The sequence below is a fragment of the Carya illinoinensis genome, chromosome 8 (genome assembly GCF_018687715.1).
Source record: "Carya illinoinensis cultivar Pawnee chromosome 8, C.illinoinensisPawnee_v1, whole genome shotgun sequence".
In the NCBI taxonomy this organism is placed as follows: Eukaryota; Viridiplantae; Streptophyta; class Magnoliopsida; order Fagales; family Juglandaceae; genus Carya; species Carya illinoinensis.
This window is the reverse complement of record NC_056759.1, coordinates 2,875,683-2,896,367: the sequence shown is the minus strand read 5'-3', so window position 1 is coordinate 2,896,367 and position 20,685 is coordinate 2,875,683. Positions and strand designations below refer to the sequence as shown.

Here is a 20,685-nt window from a genome sequence, read left to right as displayed (position 1 = left end):
GTAAATAGTTAAAACGTTCGAACGTTCGCGCTAATTTTTTTACGTTCGCACGTAATTTATACATAACATTCGAACGTTACTGTGACGTGCGAACGTATTATGTGAAACGTCCGAACGTTTTGAAATTCTTGCCCAATATTTAGTGACAGTTCTCACAAACCGTCACAGTAAATACGTTTTAGTCACAGTTTGGAAACCGTCACTATTTATAATCTGTCACTAAAAGCCATATTTGTTGTAGTGACATGGCTTTTGCTTAGCATCTAAAATTGGATATTGTAATAGCCAAAAGGCATGCGGTCTCATTGACATAACTCCCAAACTTTCAAAATGAAGGTCTTGGTTGGAAACCCATTTACAAATGTATCAAAAAACAAATTTGAATATTGTAATCAGTTATACTCGAACGGATATCCACCTGATTTTAAACATCTAGTACGGATAGGATAGGATATTGCAACAGCATGCACAGCCTAATTACTAAGGTTTGAAGACATGAATTGACTGTTCAGATGTTAAACCTTTAGTGTCCCTGTTCCTCCTTATGCATATCCCACTTCCTCATCAGGACTCATCACCTCTATCCTATCATTCTCAGCTTCACCTTCAACCCTCAGCATCTCATCAGAAGTTCCGATACCTGTTTCGATCGACTCCTTCATTTCAGTCGGTCTTGACAGGAAGACATCAGTCAAAACAGTCTTGGATTGCAGTGCAGCCTTAAGCAACTTCACACACTGGCAACAAATAAAATCGAGAGAAAAAAAAAAAAAAAAAAAAAAAAAACAGTTACTAGAGTCTTGGTACGGGCATAACTAGTATATAATTATTTTACAACTTCATCATATAATAATATTTTTTTGAATTCAAACGCATGACCAAAATCAAAGCAATTATAAAATAAAACAAAAAGTTAATATCTTATTATATGATTGTACGTACGTACGTACAAGAATTAATTAATTGTGTCCTTACCAATTTTGATATATATATATATATATATATGTATATATTATATAGTATCAGATTGCTAATAGCGATTAATATATGATCACAAATAATCTTTCAGGAGGTGATCCATGAACTGATCAGGCGGATGGATTGATCATTTATGGATTCCAAGGTTTCTGTGTTCTTCAACTCTAATTTCCATCTTCTTCTTTTTTTTTCTGAATTTTTTGTTCCCATCTATTGTCTAATGGACAATAGCTAGCCTATGCCTCTAGATAGGTTATATCTGCTAATATGTACATGCAATTTGCTTATTATATAAATCATGATCATGAGTACTATTAATTTCATGGTTTATGCAAAAGCCCACACACACACACACACAAAGGACTAATTTAACGACTTTTCTGTCCAACTTTCACCAAAAAGCTGAAAATCATATTCATATATGTTATGAATAACAAATAACCAAAAATAGAAGAAGAAGATCAAGGCTGGTATGACATACGTACCTCGTCCTTGCCCAGAACGACCACTTTCTTTTCAAGCGCCCCTACATCCGTGATATCATACTCATTGAGCAGAGTTATGAAATTGTCGGTAGAAATGGGCTCCATCTCCAGATCATCAGTCACCATGTATGTGACCCCCTCTTTCAACAAATTCAAATTACCACTCGACTTGTTTCCGCTAAGTAACTCTTCAAACCTTACCTCAACATCCATAGATGATGAATTGCATGCATAACAATGTCCGCCACGTGTAGAAGACAGGCGATAATCACGGATGCTGCAACTTGAGTTCCGACACTTGTAGAATTTCTTCTTGAGCGTATAGGACTCCACCTTTGGCAAGAGGAAGGAGTCTGTACCACCGTACATGACTACTTTGGGCTTCAAAACCAAATCTTTACTACGGCCTGGCAGAATGCAAGTATCGCTCAGGTTTTCAATGCTCTCGTACAGGCTTTGCAGGCAGCTGCCAAACTGCATGCCTTCCTTCTTTAGGAACCTGGTGACAGTTACGACCGGCAGGGTGAAAGTTTCCAAGAGAAAATCAACAAAGTCCTTGCCTGCTTCGGCAAACAGCACTCGCTTTCTCTTATTGTCTATCAAAAGATTCAGGCTTATCCTGGGGGCTACCATTTTTCAATTATCTGATCTTATGATCTTCGATAACTGAATGGAGATATAGAGAATGCCAATGGCCCTTTTATGTATAAGTGGGCGTGGGAAAAGTACTTGAGAAGACTGTATGAAAAGATTTCCAAGTTATTGAAATGGAAAACACCACTCCCACATAATACCGAAATTTTCTACCGAATTTCATTTTAATTTTTTATTTAATAATTAAGGAAATATTTTTAAATAAATTTATAATTTTTTTATTTTTTAAAAATAAATTAAACAGTTTAAAAATTGTTTGAAAAAAAGTAAAAAAAAATAATTGGCTCATCAGTGAGGAATTCTCTGTGAATGTAAAGCATTGTCCGATTGAAATTAGGGCAGTGCTAGTGTGTGGCCCATGCGTGTCTATTAGTATAAATTTTCTTTTTTAGTTTTTATTTTGAAATTTAAAATATTTTTTTAAAAAAATGCATAAATACGTTTAAAGTTATTTTTTAATTATAAAATTAAAAAATTAAATATATAAACAATCAAAATGAGATGACAAACTTAAGTGACATCCTAACATTTTGCTTGCAAATATATATGTTTACTATTCAACCGCAGGCTAGGGTCTTTTCTTTTTCTTCATGTCCTGTCTATCTCTTTTTCTTTTTATTCTTGTTGTTTTCTCTTCCAACTTCAACGAACCATAAGTAGAGGACGCTGAGTAGATTTGATTTGGTCTGATTATAAAGATAAGAGGAGATGAGATAAAAAATATATAAATAATAATAAGATAGTTTGTAAATAATAATAAGATAGTTTGTAAATAATAATAAAATTGTTTGAGTCCAAATTTTTAATAGATTTAAAAAAAAATAGAGAGAAAGTTAAATAAGAAAATTATAAAAGATAGTTAGAATATAATTTTTGTATTAAAAAAATATAAAATTTTAATATAATTTTTATTTTAATATTTGAAAAAATTAAATTATATTTTTTGTTTTGTTTCTAAGCTTAAAAAATTTATGACGATTAGGTAGTAATTAAATGAAAAATTTTTTTATGTGAAAATTTGAATTGAAAAATGTTTGTTTTTAAATAGTGTTTAAATGTAGAGATGAGATGGAATAAAATGATGAGTTTTTTTAATTATTATCTTTATACACCATATCACACATTTTTATTTTTTATTTTTAAATTAATTGAATTTTTTTATTTATTATTTATATATTATATATTTAATAAGAAAAAATAATAATAATATATAAAATGTAAAAATAATGAGTAAAATTCTTCTAAGTATTATGAAAGCCAAAGTACCAGTTGTTTGCATTATTCAAATTTTAAAGTAGCCATGACTCATGAGAGCATGACTTGTATAATATCTCAGCCAGCTGCATCTTTGGTCCTTTTCTCTTCTTTTTCTCCTAACTGGCTAGGTTTTCTCTTTTTGTTTTTGTTTTTGCTTTTGCTTTTACTTTTCTCGTGATCTTATCGATTACTAATTTCTTCCATCCGCATCTCTCGTCCTTGTCTCTTAGCTAGGTTTTCTCTTTTTCTTTTTGCTTTTGCTTTTCTCGTGAACTTCTTGAGTACTAATTTCTTCCATCCGCATCTTTTCTATTAGTTTTAGTAAATTGGGTTGCAAAAATAATTATTAATTGACCATCTGAGCCTGGTTGGTCCATTAATCAACCCCTTAGGGCCGACGACACCTGCATCTAGAGACTAGACCATTAATGGTTTATATAATTCCATCATTAAATGCTTCGAGCACAGAAATTAACTAAAGTGATAAAACGTACAATGTTGTTTTATATATAAAACTCCTTCAATTGTGACAAAATAGATCTGGGAGGGAGTACTAGTTCAGTGGTTATTCCATCATCTCATGAAATTTGAATTCACCATGTGAGTATAGATCGTGATTGCAAAATACAGGACGATCGAGCATACATGGCTTTTGTTTGTAAACAAAAAACGTACATCCAATACCTATCATTCAGCCTGGTCAACATTAATACTAGGGAAAATGCTAGCCGAACCGAGAGTTGGACCGAGAATCAACCGATGCCACGTGTAATTTTTTAATTGGCACATACAAAATATTTTAAAAAAGAAAATTCAGATCATAATGTCTTTCTCCCTCCCGCTCGGCTGAAACTGCAAAAGTTCAGCAGTTTCAATGCCTTTCGATTGTTAAGTCACTGCATTTCTTTGTTGAATTTATTTTGGATATTAAGCTATATCTTTTATAAGTTAAGTCAGTGCATTTTCTTTGTTGAATTTATTTATTTATTTATTTATTGAGTTTGCTTCCAATGGTAGTGCAGATTCTGACAATCCCACATTCGGAATGATAACTTTGTTCCTTGGTTGTTGCTTCTGCTGTGCAATACCATAGCCCAGATTCTGTGAATAGAGTTTTGCAAAAATAAGGTGCTAATATGACGTCTTTCTCGTTGAAATATTCCAGGAAGAGGAAGTCGCGTACGGGACGAGATGGATGTTTGTCCGGGCTGAGACCCTCGCCAAGTGGAAAGAACAGATCGTCCAGCTTGATTCTTGCAACGATAAACCCATTCGTAAAGCTCTGGCCATTGGGTCGAAGAAGGGATGTTTGAAAGGAAAGTGAGGGCCTGAGAACTCGAGATGTGATTACAGAGGGGAGAAGGCTGGAAACGAAGATCTTCGCTGGGAAAAGATCTCTACCGCGCAAATGAAAGGAAGGCGTCGGACGGACTCACTGATTCCGTACAAGATGGAGGGAGATGGGAGAGTGAGGATGAGGGGAAAGATAGGGTATTGAGGGACGATGGACTGTTTCTTTCATTTTCATTTCACTTTCTATTATTTTAAACCGCCACGTGCTCGAATCGGTCAATTATCGGTCTAGAGGGTGGGCTCCGTAGCATTACCCATACTAGACTGGCTGCTCGTACACCTTCAGGCATGCAGATCGAGAATCAATCGTGCATTAATTGGCCCCATGATCTTTCTTTACTGTTTTTTTTTTTTTTTTTAAAGAAAGGTTATAAATAAACTAAATGTTATATGGAATTAGATTTAATAGAGTGAGAATATCCAACAATCATTTCAGAACAAATAAGTGTAATATTAGTGAAATTAAGAAAAAAATAGATCTAGAGAAAAAAATGACTCACACTCGTTTCCCACTAAAAATATGCCACTTGAAGCAATTTTAGAATAGTTTAATAAAAAGACTATCAAACTACAATTAAAACTCGCAGTGAGACGAAGTGTGCTGCATCTTGTTTGTTTGAACTGTTTGTAAGAGTCTTGCACGACCACTTTATCTTAATTATCGATTACGGAAAGAATGAATATAGGAATGTAGCAACTAGATGATTCGTCGATACACCAACAAAAGACCTTCACTGACTATGGTGGCACATGTGGATCATGCGCCACTGATCTAAGAGAAAAATTGGTGGTCGATTCTGAGAGAACTGAAATCACTGATTCAAGTGGTGCCACGCGTGACAATGGCAGGTTCACACTGGCGCGGTGGCACATGAAACTCACTAGCTGGAGAGTCTGCAAGTGAGGCGCATGGTGGTCTTTGGAGGTCGGCACGTAGCAAATTGGCACATCTTGGTGCTACGAAAGGTAAACAATGGAAAAATTAGAGAAAAACACTATAGATAAGTCTGGTGGTGACCAAACAGAAGGAGAAGGAGAAAGGGAGGAGTTGAAACTCCAACCCCCTTGGACGGAGGAAATGTGAGGCAAGCCAACGGTTTGATTTGAGAGAAAAAAACCTCTAGAGAGAGAAGCAATATTTCTCGTGTACAAGCCCCCATGAACTTTCTTATTACTACCTGCAGCCTTCTTTCATCAACACAAGTAACGTTTTACTAATATATATGTTGTTGTGCAGAACACCTACACACCAACAGTGACAAATAAGTAAAAACAAGCATGATCAAGCTAGCACACGATACACAACATACGTACTTTGGTAACTTAATTGCTTACGTCCTTAGAGCTATAGAAATCTTATTAACCAGAAGAGATTACAATCACCCAATCTCAACTCACTCTCTCGATGACTTTTTGCTCTCTCAAAAAATATGCACTCACTTAACAATTGTTTACTCTCAATATATGTTGCAAATTGTACAAAAGAACAAAGAATATAAAATATATATAGCAAATGGTGTTTAAAACCTTAATTTGCTAAAAATACGTCATTCGCTCGATTGATATGTCAAGCACGCCTCTAGTAAATAGCCAACGAACATTGGCTTGAGCAGTATGTTGAGCGCAGCTCAAGTGAACGCTCAGGTTTGTATCTTACTCAAGTCTACTATTGTGCGAGACTCGAGCAAACTTATGGGTTAAGTTTAGCTCAAACCCAATATCAAGCGCATTTTGAGCGAACTCTCTATTTCTCAATTTTTTATTCACAGACTAGTCTCCACATGCAACCAAAAATATATTGTATTCTCATAATTATATATGTACGTAGGAGGTTTGAGTTCCTAAAATTTCCTAAAACAATTACATGCACCCAAGGGGAAAACCCAACGCACGACATATTAATCAAAAACTATATATATATATATATATATATAATTTTCGCGTCTACACGATTAATCTCGTTTGTGAGAGAAGCTGAACCTTTCTCGGTATGTATATTACTAATATATGTTGTTTAATTAATACCAGAATCAAATACAATGCAATATAGAACTGATAAGAAGAAAAATGAATCAAAATTAATTTAGCATGTAAAGTACATTAATATTAATAATCCACTCACAATACGATCGATGCAAGACATGAGGCGTGTTTAAAATTAACGTACATCTAAAAAATATAGATAAAAGAAAACAATTAATACAGTACATGACCTTGCATTTTGTAGCACACACTCAAATAATTAGGCTCACCCAAAATAACTCGCAAAGATAGTTCAGCAATATTGCTCGGGCAAGAAGACTTCAGTCGTCAGAGCAGTCTTGGATTGAAGAGCAGCCGGCAAGAAGACATCAGTCAGAGCAGTCTTGGATTGAAGAGCAGCCTTGAGCAATTTCACAGACTACCAATTAACAAATCAAATATTTAATCAGGACAGAAAAATATATAGTTTATATAATTACATTGATGAAAACAATCAATGGCGTCCCATAATTATTAAGAAATGTTGTTTTTCTACCTAAATTTTATCATACTCTATCACATTACTAATGAAGTATACTTAAAATTGTATTTATCGTGATTAATATATAAAATTATTTAAAATGTGCAACATTAACAAATGTGAGTAGAAATTACTAATTTTAGAATGAAAGAAAGAAAAATACTCAGTTACTACTTAATTAGTACCAATTTCTTTTTCTTTTTTTTTTTTCAAATTATTATGCATGCCTGGCCGTACGTGGCTTTTCTGCTAAGAAACTTGCACAAAATGACCATATTGTTAATGGATTAATTGACCAAAAAGAAAATCATATTCGGTCATGAATAAAACATAACCAGAAAAAAATAAAAAAGAGCAAGATCGAACAGCCATACCCCATCCATGTCCAAATCGACCACTATCTTTTCAAGCGCCCTTAAATCCTTGATATCATACTCATGAAGTAGAGTTATGAAAGTGTCAGCGTGCACGGGCATCATCCGCAGATCATCCATCACTATGAATCTGACCCACTCTTTCAACAAATTGAAATTACTAACCGCTTTGTTCGCGCTTATCAACTCTTCAACATTGAGCAATATCTCGCGACTCATTGATGCTGACGAGCATACAGAACAATATCCGCCCTCTGTAGAAGACAACTGATGATCACATTCACGGCAGTACGTGTTACACTTATAAAATTTCCTGAACGTATAGGACTCGACCCTTGGCAAGAGGAATGAGTCTGTAGTACCAGACATTACTCCTTTTGGCTTCAACACCAAGTCTTTGCTTTGGCCTGGCTGAATGCAACTTTGGCTCAGGTTTTCAATGCTTTCGTATAGGTTTTGCAAGCACCCTAGCATTTCGTGACTTTTTAGGAAGTTAGTGACAGTCACGACCGGCAGAGTGAAAGATTGAAAGAGGAATTCAACAAAGTCCTTGCTTGCTTCAGCAAATAGCACTCGGTTTATCTTCTTGTCTATGAATAGCTTCAGGCTTATCGTACAGGTTGCTTTGGGTACTTCTGCCATTTTTTAGGTATCTCAATGGATGGCCATCAAATTGGGTGGAGAATGGCAAGTTTTGTGAGTGGGTGTGTGGAAAAATTGGAGAGATCAAAGGCCGGCAAATCATCATGACTAGACTATGAAAAGGCTTGGAAGTTTACTATTCAACCGCAGCGTCTTTTCTTTTAATTTTCTACTGTTCTCTTTTTTTTTTTTTTTTCTTTTGAGAAATACTTTGAGTGCTGAAGTGTTTACCGAATGTTTTCCTTTTTTTTTTTTTTTTTTGCTTTTTATTAATTAGTAATTAAGAAAATTTTTTAAGTGATGTTGTAAATATTTTTAAAAAAATATTTAAGAATATAAAAAATAAATAAAAAATAATAAAAAATATGCTGCCTTCAATGAAAATTCGGATTACATCCTTTGATAGATATAGTACCAATCTTTTCTTTTCCATCTGCTATCTTTTTCTTCTTCTTTTTATTCTATTCAATTGCTAAATATAATTCTTATTTAAAAAAAGGGACTTATCCAAATAAATAAATAAATTTTTGTTATAAGATTGACCTTTTTTTTTCAAGAACTATCTCGAATTCACACAAATCATTTTCATTTCCTTCACCTCTGTTTATTCTCACGTCTTCTCTTCCTCCAAGACTTTTTGCCATCGTTACAATTTTTTTTTGTTTGGAAAATGTAAATACAATCATTTTTAGAAATTTTTATATAAGTATGTTTAGATTTGAGTCATTTTTTAGAAAAATAACTTATAAATATAATACTATTTTTTATAAATACTCTTATTTTACCATATAACTATAAAAAAAAATTGTAAAAAAGAATGTATGTATATATATAATACTCTTTCTAATTTTCTTTTGTTTCTTTTGTCACTCTCATTTGTAAGGGAGTACTTGTGCCGTCCAGCAGTTACATGCATGAGCCTGATGGAACAATCGGGGAATGACTTGCTTTTAGTCTATAATATAAACAATGTTTACAACTATTTGAATTTTAGTAATAGTTGGGTCTACGAACTAATTATTATTGAGGCCATATCTTAATAGATTGCATCATTTAACTGTTAACGTAGTCATGGGTGCATTTTTATCTGCTGCGTTAATTTGTTTCTCTTCTTCGTTTCTTAGTTGGGGTTTAATGGGTTCGGTTTTATTTGATTTTAGACATATTTTTAAACCAAATTTATTTAAGTCGGTTATGATATTTTGAGAACCGATATAGACCATTCATCCAGGGATCGATTTTGAGGTCTAATGAGTTCGATTTAATTTTTTTGATTTTGATTTGGTTCAATCTGGTTTACATGTGTAATTCGATTTTAGGTTTTTATTGTTGGGTTAGTTGATTTTTCTGATCCAAATAATTTTTTTTTTATTATCTTAAATATGATAGAGCTTAAAATATTATTTTCAAAAACACCACACACATAACTAATTAACCAAATAAACAAAATCTGAAAAAAAAAATACACAGACAATATCAAATGCAACCATAATAGTAAAAGGTCCAACTCTAAAGTTTATAAAGTTACAGAATAACTTATTACCAACTACTTAGTTTGAAAAAGTTACGATTAAATATTATATATATATATATATATATATATATATATATAAATATATAATGTACTCTTATACGTATACCCTATTATATATATAAATATGTAAGTTAATATATATATAGATAAATATTAACTCGTCAACAGCATAATATTCATACTCATATTTAACAGTAAGTTTATATAATTAAGGAAGTATAAACAATAAGATTAAAATTTGATATTATATTAATTTTACAATATGTGTAATACATATAACATAAAAGTTTAAAAAAAATATAATATATAATATAGCAAATTAAATATATATTTTAGTTCAATTCAATCCAATTAGATTTTCAAACGAGTAGTGCCACGATGATCTACCGAGAAGGTAAAAAATTTCTATTTTTTTTTTATTTGTTTTTATTTATTTTTTTAGTATTTTGAAATATTTAAAAAAATTCATAACATCATTAAAAAATAATTTTTTAATTATTAAATAAAAAATAAAAATACACTACCTGAAAAAATACTCGAGATTCATTATCAAAATCCTAAACATTTTTCTTTTCCAAAATCGATACAAATAGGTTTTAATTTATACAAATCGAAACCGACCGAATAGTATTGAAATTTGAATCGGACAGAATCAATCCATTCAGTGCGGTTGTTTTTCCAAATTTTGCCTATGCCCCTACTCCTAGTCCTAGCCTCCTAGGTTTTCTCTTTTCCCCTTTGTGCTTTTGCTTTTATCTTCCTTCTCTTCTCGTCGTAGATTCTCTCTGTTTTCTTTTTGCTTTTCCTTTCTCTATTCTTCTTGAAGGTTTCTTCCATCAGCATCTAATTTTCTTTGTCTCTTGAGTCGTAAGTTTCTCTATTTTTTTTTTTTAATTTCCTACCAGAACTTTCTCCCTCCATTTACATTTCCTTTTTTAAGTGCTTTTCCTCCTTTTTATTCATTTTCGCTAATATTTTGACATGACTCCCTTTGAACAAATTTGGAAATGTTTATCAGGTGCATTCTTATTTTTTTCAAAGAAATAGGAAATCACACTCTTTTAACTTTTGTTTAGAGAACGCATTGAAACAAATTTTTTAAAAATATATGAGCCTTTTAATACTTAAAAAAATAAAGTTTTTTTTTTTTTCTAATTCTAAACTATATATTTTTTTAACAAAAATCCCTTTACGTATTAATGGATGGAACAAAAAACAAACACCCCTGAAAATTGAAATACAAATTGCCCCACTATGATTTGATGCGTTGGTGGAGGTTGCAAAATAAATTCTGAGGGTGGTGATTTAGTCACCCCCCAGGGCAACAAGATCAACTAATGGTTATTCCAACCCTTAAAAGGTTGTGTTTCATAAGCATGGTTTTAAATACCGTACCGTACCAGCTACTAATCTGATATATATATATATTGTACATGTTTCATATCGGTCTGAATATCAGCTGTAACTATTGGTATCGGCCGATATTTCGGCCTGTACCGGCCTACGTACCGACCGGTACTTCAACCTTCATTTTTTTTTTTCATTTTTTTAAACTATAAGTTTATTTTTTGACCTCTAATTTATATTAGACTATTTATAATTTATATATATATATATATATGTATTTATGTATAAATTATTCATATATAAACTATTATTTTAGAATATAATTTATATATATTTATACAAATAATTTTTTTATATATCGACTATTCCGAAACGATACACGAACTGGTACCGAAATATTTCATTTAAGTGCCTTGACGGGTATGACATCCGGTACGGTATTCAAAACATTGTTCATAAGTGAAGTAATTTCATACTAATTCATTATTTTTTATAAATAGTTCATTACTTTTCACATATTATTAACTATTTTCATTACTATTCACTATTTTGTTATTATTATTCATAGATCATCTGAAATAACCTCAACATCCAAACATATTCTAAATATTTAAACTAAAGCCTTGTTTAAATATTTAGAATATCTCACTGTATTTGTGAAGAGAAACGCTTTAGCCACAAAGTGATTTCACCAAATTAAATTCACAAACTGATATAGTTTGATGTGGTTAGATTGTAAAGGTATTTTTATTATAAAATAGATCTTAACATATTATGTGAAGAAGTTTCAATTTTTAAATTTACTTTTGTGGAATCTATTTGTGGTTGTAATATTTCTCATTTGTGAATAACAATTAAATAGTTTGAGTTAATATAATTTATTGGGTTTTGGGAAATGAAAAGAAAAAAAAGTTAATATAACTTTTTAATATTATTTTTGTTTTCAAATTTGAAAATGTTTTTTTTTTTTATATTGGTTGAGAGTTTGAAAAAATTGTAATGATTTGATAAAAAAAGTTACAAATTTGAAATTGAAAAATATTTTATGTTTAAATAATATTTGAAAATGAAATATCTGAAAATATAAATACTTGAGAATAGATGTGCTACCAAATTGACCTTAAGTAAATATAAAACAATGTTGTTTATAGGGAGAACGTGGACACAAGCTAGAATCTAAATAATATATATATATATATATATATATATATATATATATATAAGCATTATTATAAGCATTTTGTAATGTAGGTTGGAGTTTCTAAAATTTCCAACAACTATTGCTCAAAGCAAGCAAATACAGGAAGAACATGTATAGACAATTGCCCATTTCCCTCTACATGTCTATCCTTGGAACTTGGAAGAAAAACCAAAGGGGGAAAACCCAACAACGTATTTATCAAAAACCATCATTCTGTGCATGGCATCATCTTGGTTGTTGTTTATATATCATTTTGGCGTCTACCTTCTCGCTTGTCACGGAAGGCAGAGCCTTCCTCTGTTTTTCTATGATTAGAAGTATGGTAGTTGATACCATAAATACAGCCAAAAGAGAACTTATAAGAAGAAAAAGAAACAAAATTAAGCATGCAAACTACAACAATCCACAATTAATACAATGCAAAACACACATGTTTAAAAACATCTCAAAAATATAGATAAGTAAAAACAATACAACACACCTTCCGTTTAATAGCAAGCATTCATCAAGGTTCAACCAAAGTAGCTCCTAGAGAGAGTTTAGCAACGGACATTCCATTTCCTAGTTAACAAAGGATCTGTCTCTTATTCCTCGTTTTATATGGTTCCAAATCGATAATAGTTGTTTCCACCGGTTCGTACAATCTTTAAATGAAGTCTTCTCAAAAACTTAAAAGTCTTCTCAGATACTTCTTTCGGACGAACAATTCTTGCAGGTAAAGATCAATCGGGCAGAAATACAGAGCTGCCTTCATTTGGCCCTTCAGAAGTCCCACTCGTTTTGCTTGACGACTCCTCAGTTTCGGATGGTCTCGGCAAGAACACATCAGTGAGTGCAGTCTTGGATTGCAGAGCAGCTTTGAGCAACTTCACACTCTGCCAACAAATCAAAATAAGGAGTACTGTAAAATAGTTACAAATATTCAACAGTGAGCCTGTCAAAAATACTACTTTCATTCTTCTATATGGTATCAGGTTCCTATTAGTACTCAATAGTCTCAAATAGTTTGGGTTGCAAACTTGTATAAAAAATTACACAGGAGGTAGGTAAATGAACCAAGGGGGATGCAGGATTGACTATTTGTCGATTCCAAGGTTTCTTTGTTCTCCCACTCTTTCCATCCTTTTTTTTCTTTTCTGGAAAGAATCGATTAATTCCAATCGAATGAGCAATAGCCCATGCTTTTAGGTGATATCTGCTAAGAAACTTGTAGATATTGCTTTCACAAATGACCACCCTCTCACGGTTTCAGATTCGCATAGCCGCAGATAATCTAACGAATTTACTGTCCAACTTTTGCCAAAAAGGATTTCATATTGAGTCATGAAAAAAAAATAACACGAAAAATAGAAAAGAAGAGCAAGGTTGGACTGCCATACCTCATCCATGCCCAAAGCGACCACTTTCTCTTCAATCGCACCTACCTCCTTGAGATTATACTCATTGAGCAGAGTAATGAAAGTGTTGGCGGACATGGGCTTCACCTTCAGATCATCCATCACCATGTATGGCACGCTCTCTTTCACGAAGTTGAGTTTACGACTCTCCATTTTTGCTTTTAATATTACCTCATTGACTGAGAACTCGGACAGTGATGATGATTCACTGCATGTTTCACAGCGGTCGCCGCCAGTGTTGATCGAGCAAGTACCATTGTATACGCAGTACCGACACAGATAGAATTTGCTGAATGCGTAGGACTCGACATTTGGCAAGAGGAGGGAGTCTGTAGCACCAGATGTTACTACTTTGGGCTTCAACACAAAGTCTTTGCTTACTCCTCCCTGGATGAAAGTATCGCTTAGGTTTTCGACGCTCTCGTACAGGCTCTGCAAGCAACCTGCCATGTCTTCATTTTTCAGGAACCTAGTGACAGTTACGACCGGCAATGTAAAAGTTTCTAAGAGGAAATCAACGAAGTCTTTGCCTGCTTCAGCAAACAGCACTCGGTTTCTCTTCTTTTCGATCCACAGCTTCAGGCTTATCTTGGTTTCTGCCATTTTTGTTTAGGTATCTGAATGAATGAACTTCGAATGGGTAGAGAATGCCAATAGCCGTATTATAAGTGGGTGTTGAAAAATTGGAGAGAAGAATAGCAAATTATGACTTGTTATACAACTACATATATACGAAAAGACTCGGCTGTTCTTTAAGTTTTTGTAGTCTCTCTCTCTTCATTTTTATTTTCCATTAACTTGCTTTTTTCAAATTTCTTGTAGTTTTCCAGTTTTTCCGTATATTTCGTACTTTTCTTTTCCTTTCCTTCTTTTTATTTCTTAATTGTTTTCTCTTCCACCAATACCTTTTGCTATCAGTGCACTTCTTTTGTCTATCTTCCCTTGTTTTTCTGTCTCCCCTTTATCTGTTCCATTTTCACCGGGACTAGTTTTGCCATCTACGAGCTGGTTGCGTGACCATGATGGGAACCACCTTCTTTACACTCTAATGCAAACAAGGTTTACGGCTGTTTGACAATTTAAATATAGAAATACTTGGGTCCGTTTGGATATAAATAGTGTTTTATTTTATTGTTATAATTTTTTCAAAATTTTACATAAAAAATAATAAATAATTTAAGTTTTTTAATTTTTAAAATAATAATATTATTAAAAAATAATATTTTATTTAACTTTTATTTCAAATCATCTGATTTCAACTTTCTATCCAAAATACACCTTAATTACAAAATAAATAAGTAACATTTCATGGCTTGGCATTTGTATCAAATGATTGGTCTATAAACTATTTAATACCATGTAATGAAATAATAATAAAATAGTAAATAATATGAGGACTGTTATAGACACAAAAAGATTATATAAAATAAATCCACAAACTGATATGATTTCATAAAATTTGTTAGATCTATTTTGTAATAAAAGTAATTTTATAATCTGACATATTACATCAAGTGACATTAATTTATAAATTTATTTGTGTGTAATCTATTTATGACTAAAATATTTTTCAAACAAAACTATTTTGAAAAAAATAATTGGTGTCCATGAGCATCAATAAATTGCATCATTCAAACTTTCTTCTCTTTTTATATTTTATTTTCTTTTTTCTATTCTTCTGAACTAAGATTTCTTTCATCCACAACTTTTTTTTCGGGGGCGCTTCTTATCTCCTTTTCTTAACCTCCTAGGTGTTGGTGTGTGGCCCAGTTTTGACGGTTGTACGTGTCTACTAATATAAATTATATATTTTAATTTTAATTTTTTTCATATTTTTTTTATATTTTTAAATATTTTAAAACAGAATACAATACATCCATATATTAAAAATTATTTTCTTAATCATTAAGCAAATAGAAATATTAAAAAAAATTAAATACATCATCAGTTAAAATATAAAAAACAAACTCATAGGCATATTATTATTTTTGTAGATTTGGATATTGAGAAGTATTGAGATATGTGAATAATAATAAAAATATATAAAAAATAATCATAAAATATTAAATAATAATAAAAAATAATAAATAGTAATAAAAATTAAATTAAAAATAATAAATAATAATTAAATATATTAAGCGGTGTTGGGTTATTTTCACCACCCAAACATTGCCAATTCGTCCATCCGAAACTTTTCTCTATACATTTCTTTTCTATTTTGTACTTTTCCTCCTTTTTCTTCAATTTTACCGAAACTTTTGCCACGCCGAAAGATCTTCGGACGTGTTTCCTAGAACGAGGGCATCCTACCGGTTTGAACGGTGAGTTGAGTGAAAAGTTAAAAATTAAATTATTTATTATATTTTATATTAAAAGTTAAAAAAATTGTAATAATCAAATGAGTTGAGATTAATTGAGTTTGATAATCAAACACAAGACCTAATAATTTTGACAGTAAGGTGTAGTTTAGATTTAGAGATGAGGTGAGATAATTTTAAAAGAAAGTTAAATAAAATATTGTTATAATATTATTTTTTAATATTATTATTATTTTAAAATTTGAAAAAGTTGAATTATTTATTATATTTTGTGTAAAAATTTAAAAAAGTTATAATAATGAGATAAAACCATTTTTGCATCCAAACTAAGCAAGTTGTGTTGGTTTATAAATAATAATAAAATATTTGAGTCGAAATGAATTAAAAATTATATGAGTTAGGTCATTTAGAAGTTAGACTCAACTGAGATCAACTTAGTTCAGTCTAATTTTAAACTGGATCTAACATCTAAACATCCAACTCTTAAATTACTAAACACATCTCAACTTAAAATCTCTTTATACGTGAGACTCATAACATTTTTTAACTTAACACCTATTTACATGCGGGACTTACAATATTTTTCAATTTCTCATAAATATATCTAAACTCATCTTAACATCTAAATATATCTAAACTTATCTCGGGTGGACTCCACAAAACTCACTCCACCATCTAAACTCACTATTATTCATAAAGAACTCAACTCAATTTAACATCTAAACAGTGCCTTAAAATATTTTATGAGGTTTTGAGAAAAAAAAAAAAAGAGAGAGAACAAGTTGAATAAAAATATTATAAAATTATAATATTTTTATAAAAAAATATTTAATATTATTTTATTTTAAGATTTGAAAATGTTGAATTATTTTTTGTGTTTTGTTTAAAAATTTAAAAAAGTTATAATAATTTAGAAATGATTAAATGAAAAAATTAAATATTTAAAATTGAAAAATATTTGTATGGTGTTTAGATATTGAGATAAAATAAGATGAGATAGAAGTATATACTTCTAAATCAGGCTTTTTCTCATTAGTAGTGTTATATGTATTTATAATTTTATAAATTTTTTAAAAATTTAAATTTTAAAAATTTTATAATTTAAGCATATCAATAACAAATTCATAGAAACATAAGTATTTTGTACGTTTTACTTAAATACAGTCAAAATTTATCTATTATCAAACAGATAGAATGCACATCCTCATTCTTATTTTTAACCCTAATTTTCTTTTTATGAAAAGATATTTAAAAAAACAAAAAACAAAGGGCCACTCCAAAAGTACGAGTTGCCCACCGTGATCCAATGGGCTCGGCGGTGGTTATTGAACAAAAATTTAAAGATCATCCGATCACCCTTGGCCTAGGTCAAACAATACTAATGAATGATCATTCTATGGTTCTAAATATAAATATTGAGGTGATTTTAAATAATTTATAAATAATAATAAATAGTAGTGAAATAATTTAAGGTAATATCATATCACCTCACTAACTAAATATATCCTTATACTTCAAGTAAGAGCATCCCATCAGAATGATAATGGGAAATACCACCAGCCTAAATTTTAGTAAAAGGATTAAGCTTTTGACTAAAAAAAAAACTCTCCATCCAACTAAGTATTTTGAGAAAACTTTTGAGATTTAAAGAGTGGCTCCCTAAATGTAGGGAACTGTTCATTACTAAATTATATTTTGTCAATATTTTATATAACCATGAAACAAACTTTCTATGAATCACACTTTCTCTTATATTCGTATTTGTAATTGTTTAAATTTGAAAAAAAAATGTCACCATTGAGATAATCTAATTTTTTTTTATAAATATTATTGTTACGAAAGTACTAATTTTGAAAACATTACAGTTCAGACACATAAATACTTCTATAAAAAAATTCATTATAGATGAAAAGTCGAAAATACGGGTACAAGAAATAATTAAATAATTATGAAAATGTGAAAAAAAATAAGTTAAAACATTTTATTCCGCTCTTTCCTAGAAAGACAAAAAATTGGTAGTTAAAGGTGTACAAAGAAATTAGTAAAAAATAATAATAAAGAAATAGTAGAGAAAAATTATTTTAATAGGATAGAGAAAAATTTGAGAATAAGATATAAAATATTTTGAAAAGATAGTAATATGCTACAAGCGAACCAGGATGTATGTTTTATGGGGATGCTAATCCCCAACTTCGTCAACCAAAATTAGAACTCCTTTCGCGACCATATCACTAATTAATTAAGCATCAGATGCGTGCAATAACAGCACTTTCACTGCACGTATTTTAAATTTGCTAAATATCTATTCGGTTTCATGGTCAATAACACCAGATCGAGTAATGGTTGCAGGCCTACAACACTTAGAGGATCAACCATTAGCCCCACGATCTTGATTCATGGACACAAGTATCTTCTAACTAATTAATATATTGCATTAATTAAGCATTTTCGTAATGTAGGTTTGAGTTCCTAAGATTTCCTAAAACTATTACACTCAAATCTAGCAAATACCTGATCAACATGTCGATCCTTAGAACAAACATCCATTTAAGGGGAAAATCCAACGACATATTTTTATCAAAAACCATCGTTCTGTGCATGGCATCTTTGTTGTTGTTTATATTTTTGAGTTTACTAAAAATATTGCTGTTTGATACACCTTCCATTTTGTAGCACACACTCGAAGGCTAGCTCGAAGCTCACCCAAAGTAGCTCTTAAAGACAGTTTAGCAGTGCACATTCCATTTTCAAGTTAAAACATTCCATTCCATTTCTAAATAGATAATAGTATTTTCCAGCAATTCATTCATCGGGCGGAAATGCAGAACTTCCTTTATTTGTTCCTTAAGAAGTCCCACTTGTTTTGATTGACTCCACGGTTTCAGATGATCTAGGCAGAAAGACATCTGTCAGAACGGTCTTGGATTGCAGAGCAGCCTTGATCAACTTCACACACTGGCAACAAACAAATTTAGAAGCAAAATAGTTATATGTATATGTATATGTATATATATATAATCAATGGCAACAGTATACTTACTCCGCCATAGTTACTACTTTTGTTCTTCTCTCTATATATACAGTATGATCAGGTTGCTATTAATACTCTCACAGTGGGGTTGCAAACGTGTATGAAAATTAATACAGGAGGACCATAAACCAAGGGGGATGGATTGGCTTTTTGTGGATTCCAAGGTTTCTGTACTGCTCTTCCACCCTTTGATTCTTCCATCTGTTTTTCTGAATTATTTTAGAAAGAATTGAGTTCCAATCGAATAGCAATAGCCTATGTTTGTAAGTTGTAAGCGACGTCTGATTGCTTATATAAATGGCCACTATAGTCTATCTAATGGTTTAAGACTCGCATTTATAACCAGATAATGAGGGCATAATTAATTTAACGACGTTACAGTCCAACTTCGTCCAAAAGGAAAATCATATTAAGGAATTATGAAAATGAAATAACAAAAAGAAAGAAAACAAGGTACTGCCATATATACCTCATCCATGCCCAAAGCGACCACTTTCTCTTCAATCGCACCCACATCCTTGACATTATACTCATTGAGCAGAGTAACAAAAGTGTTGGCGGACATGGGCTTCATCCTCAGGTCATCCATTACCATGTATGGGACGATCTCTTTCACGAAACTGAAATTGCCACTCTCCTTGTTTTCGCTTATTACCTCTTCAACGCTGAGCGGTTCCTCGTGCATCTGATTTGGTAATGAGTTGCATACATAACAATGTTTCTCAGTTCGAGTAGACTTGTAAACACCGTAGTTACTCATGCAATTCGAGTTCCGACACCGATAGAATTTCCTGAATGTGTAGGACTCGATCCTTGGCAAGAGAAGGGAGTCTGTAGCACCAGAAGTTACTACTCTGGGCTTCAACACCAAGTCTTTTCTTACTCCTTGCTGGATGAAAGTATCGCTCAGGTTTACGACGCTATCGTACAGGCTTTGCAAGCAGCCTGCTGTGTCTTCATTTTTCAGGAACCTAGTGACAGTTACGACCGGCAGAGTAAAAGTTTCTAAGAGGAAATCAACGAAGTCCTTGCCTGCTTCAGCAAACAGCACTCGGTTTCTCTTCTTGTCTATCAACAGGTTCAGGCTTATCTTGGTTTCTGCCATTTTTGTTTTGGTATCTGAATGAATGATCTTCGAATGGGTAGAGAATGCCAATGGCCATTTTACAAGGAGGGGTGTGGAAAAATTGGAGAGAAGGCTTGCGAATCCTGACAAGAATATGCAAGGGTTTCTCTTTTTTTTCTTCTTTCCCCAAAAATATGAGAAGAATATGAGAAGACTTTGCAATTAGGGAAATGCTTGGAGACCGATGGGGCTATCGTTGGCTTCTTCTTTTTTTTACATATATATATTTTTTATTTTTTATTTAATAATTAAGTAAATATTTTTTAATAATTTTATTTTTAAAAAAATATTAAAAAATATATGTAAAAGAAAAGTAAAAACAAAATATAACTTGCTGTGGCTCGTAATGAGATACCCTTGAAATTAATGATATTTATATTTCTCGGTAACTTAAAAGAATATGAAAACACTAAAGAAATAATTGAAATTAAGTTTACTATCCAACAGATGCTTAAAAAAAAAAAAGAGTTTAGTATCTAACGGCA

At 31.5% G+C, this 20,685-nt stretch overlaps 4 protein-coding genes across 4 annotated transcripts; all 4 read right to left on the bottom strand.

The window, feature by feature from the left end:
- Nucleotides 1-282: 282 nt before the first annotated feature.
- LOC122319113 lies at nt 283-2,181 on the bottom strand. Its single transcript, XM_043137024.1, has 2 exons — nt 1,464-2,181; nt 283-737 (listed from the first exon to the last, which is right to left on the bottom strand). The coding sequence occupies exons 1-2, from the start codon at nt 2,094-2,096 to the stop codon at nt 543-545; spliced, it is 828 nt and encodes a 275-aa protein (XP_042992958.1). The 5' UTR covers nt 2,097-2,181; the 3' UTR covers nt 283-542.
- A 4,599-nt stretch (nt 2,182-6,780) lies between these two features.
- Nucleotides 6,781-8,347, bottom strand: LOC122319116. Its single transcript, XM_043137026.1, has 2 exons — nt 7,605-8,347; nt 6,781-7,128 (listed from the first exon to the last, which is right to left on the bottom strand). The coding sequence occupies exons 1-2, from the start codon at nt 8,244-8,246 to the stop codon at nt 7,003-7,005; spliced, it is 768 nt and encodes a 255-aa protein (XP_042992960.1). The 5' UTR covers nt 8,247-8,347; the 3' UTR covers nt 6,781-7,002.
- Nucleotides 8,348-12,708: 4,361 nt separating this feature from the next.
- Nucleotides 12,709-14,452, bottom strand: LOC122319115. Its single transcript, XM_043137025.1, has 2 exons — nt 13,708-14,452; nt 12,709-13,203 (listed from the first exon to the last, which is right to left on the bottom strand). The coding sequence occupies exons 1-2, from the start codon at nt 14,326-14,328 to the stop codon at nt 13,051-13,053; spliced, it is 774 nt and encodes a 257-aa protein (XP_042992959.1). The 5' UTR covers nt 14,329-14,452; the 3' UTR covers nt 12,709-13,050.
- Nucleotides 14,453-18,602: 4,150 nt separating this feature from the next.
- On the bottom strand, nt 18,603-20,211 carry LOC122319356. The gene is made up of 2 exons (XM_043137390.1): nt 19,544-20,211; nt 18,603-18,998 (listed from the first exon to the last, which is right to left on the bottom strand). The coding sequence occupies exons 1-2, from the start codon at nt 20,177-20,179 to the stop codon at nt 18,888-18,890; spliced, it is 747 nt and encodes a 248-aa protein (XP_042993324.1). The 5' UTR covers nt 20,180-20,211; the 3' UTR covers nt 18,603-18,887.
- Nucleotides 20,212-20,685: the final 474 nt, after the last annotated feature.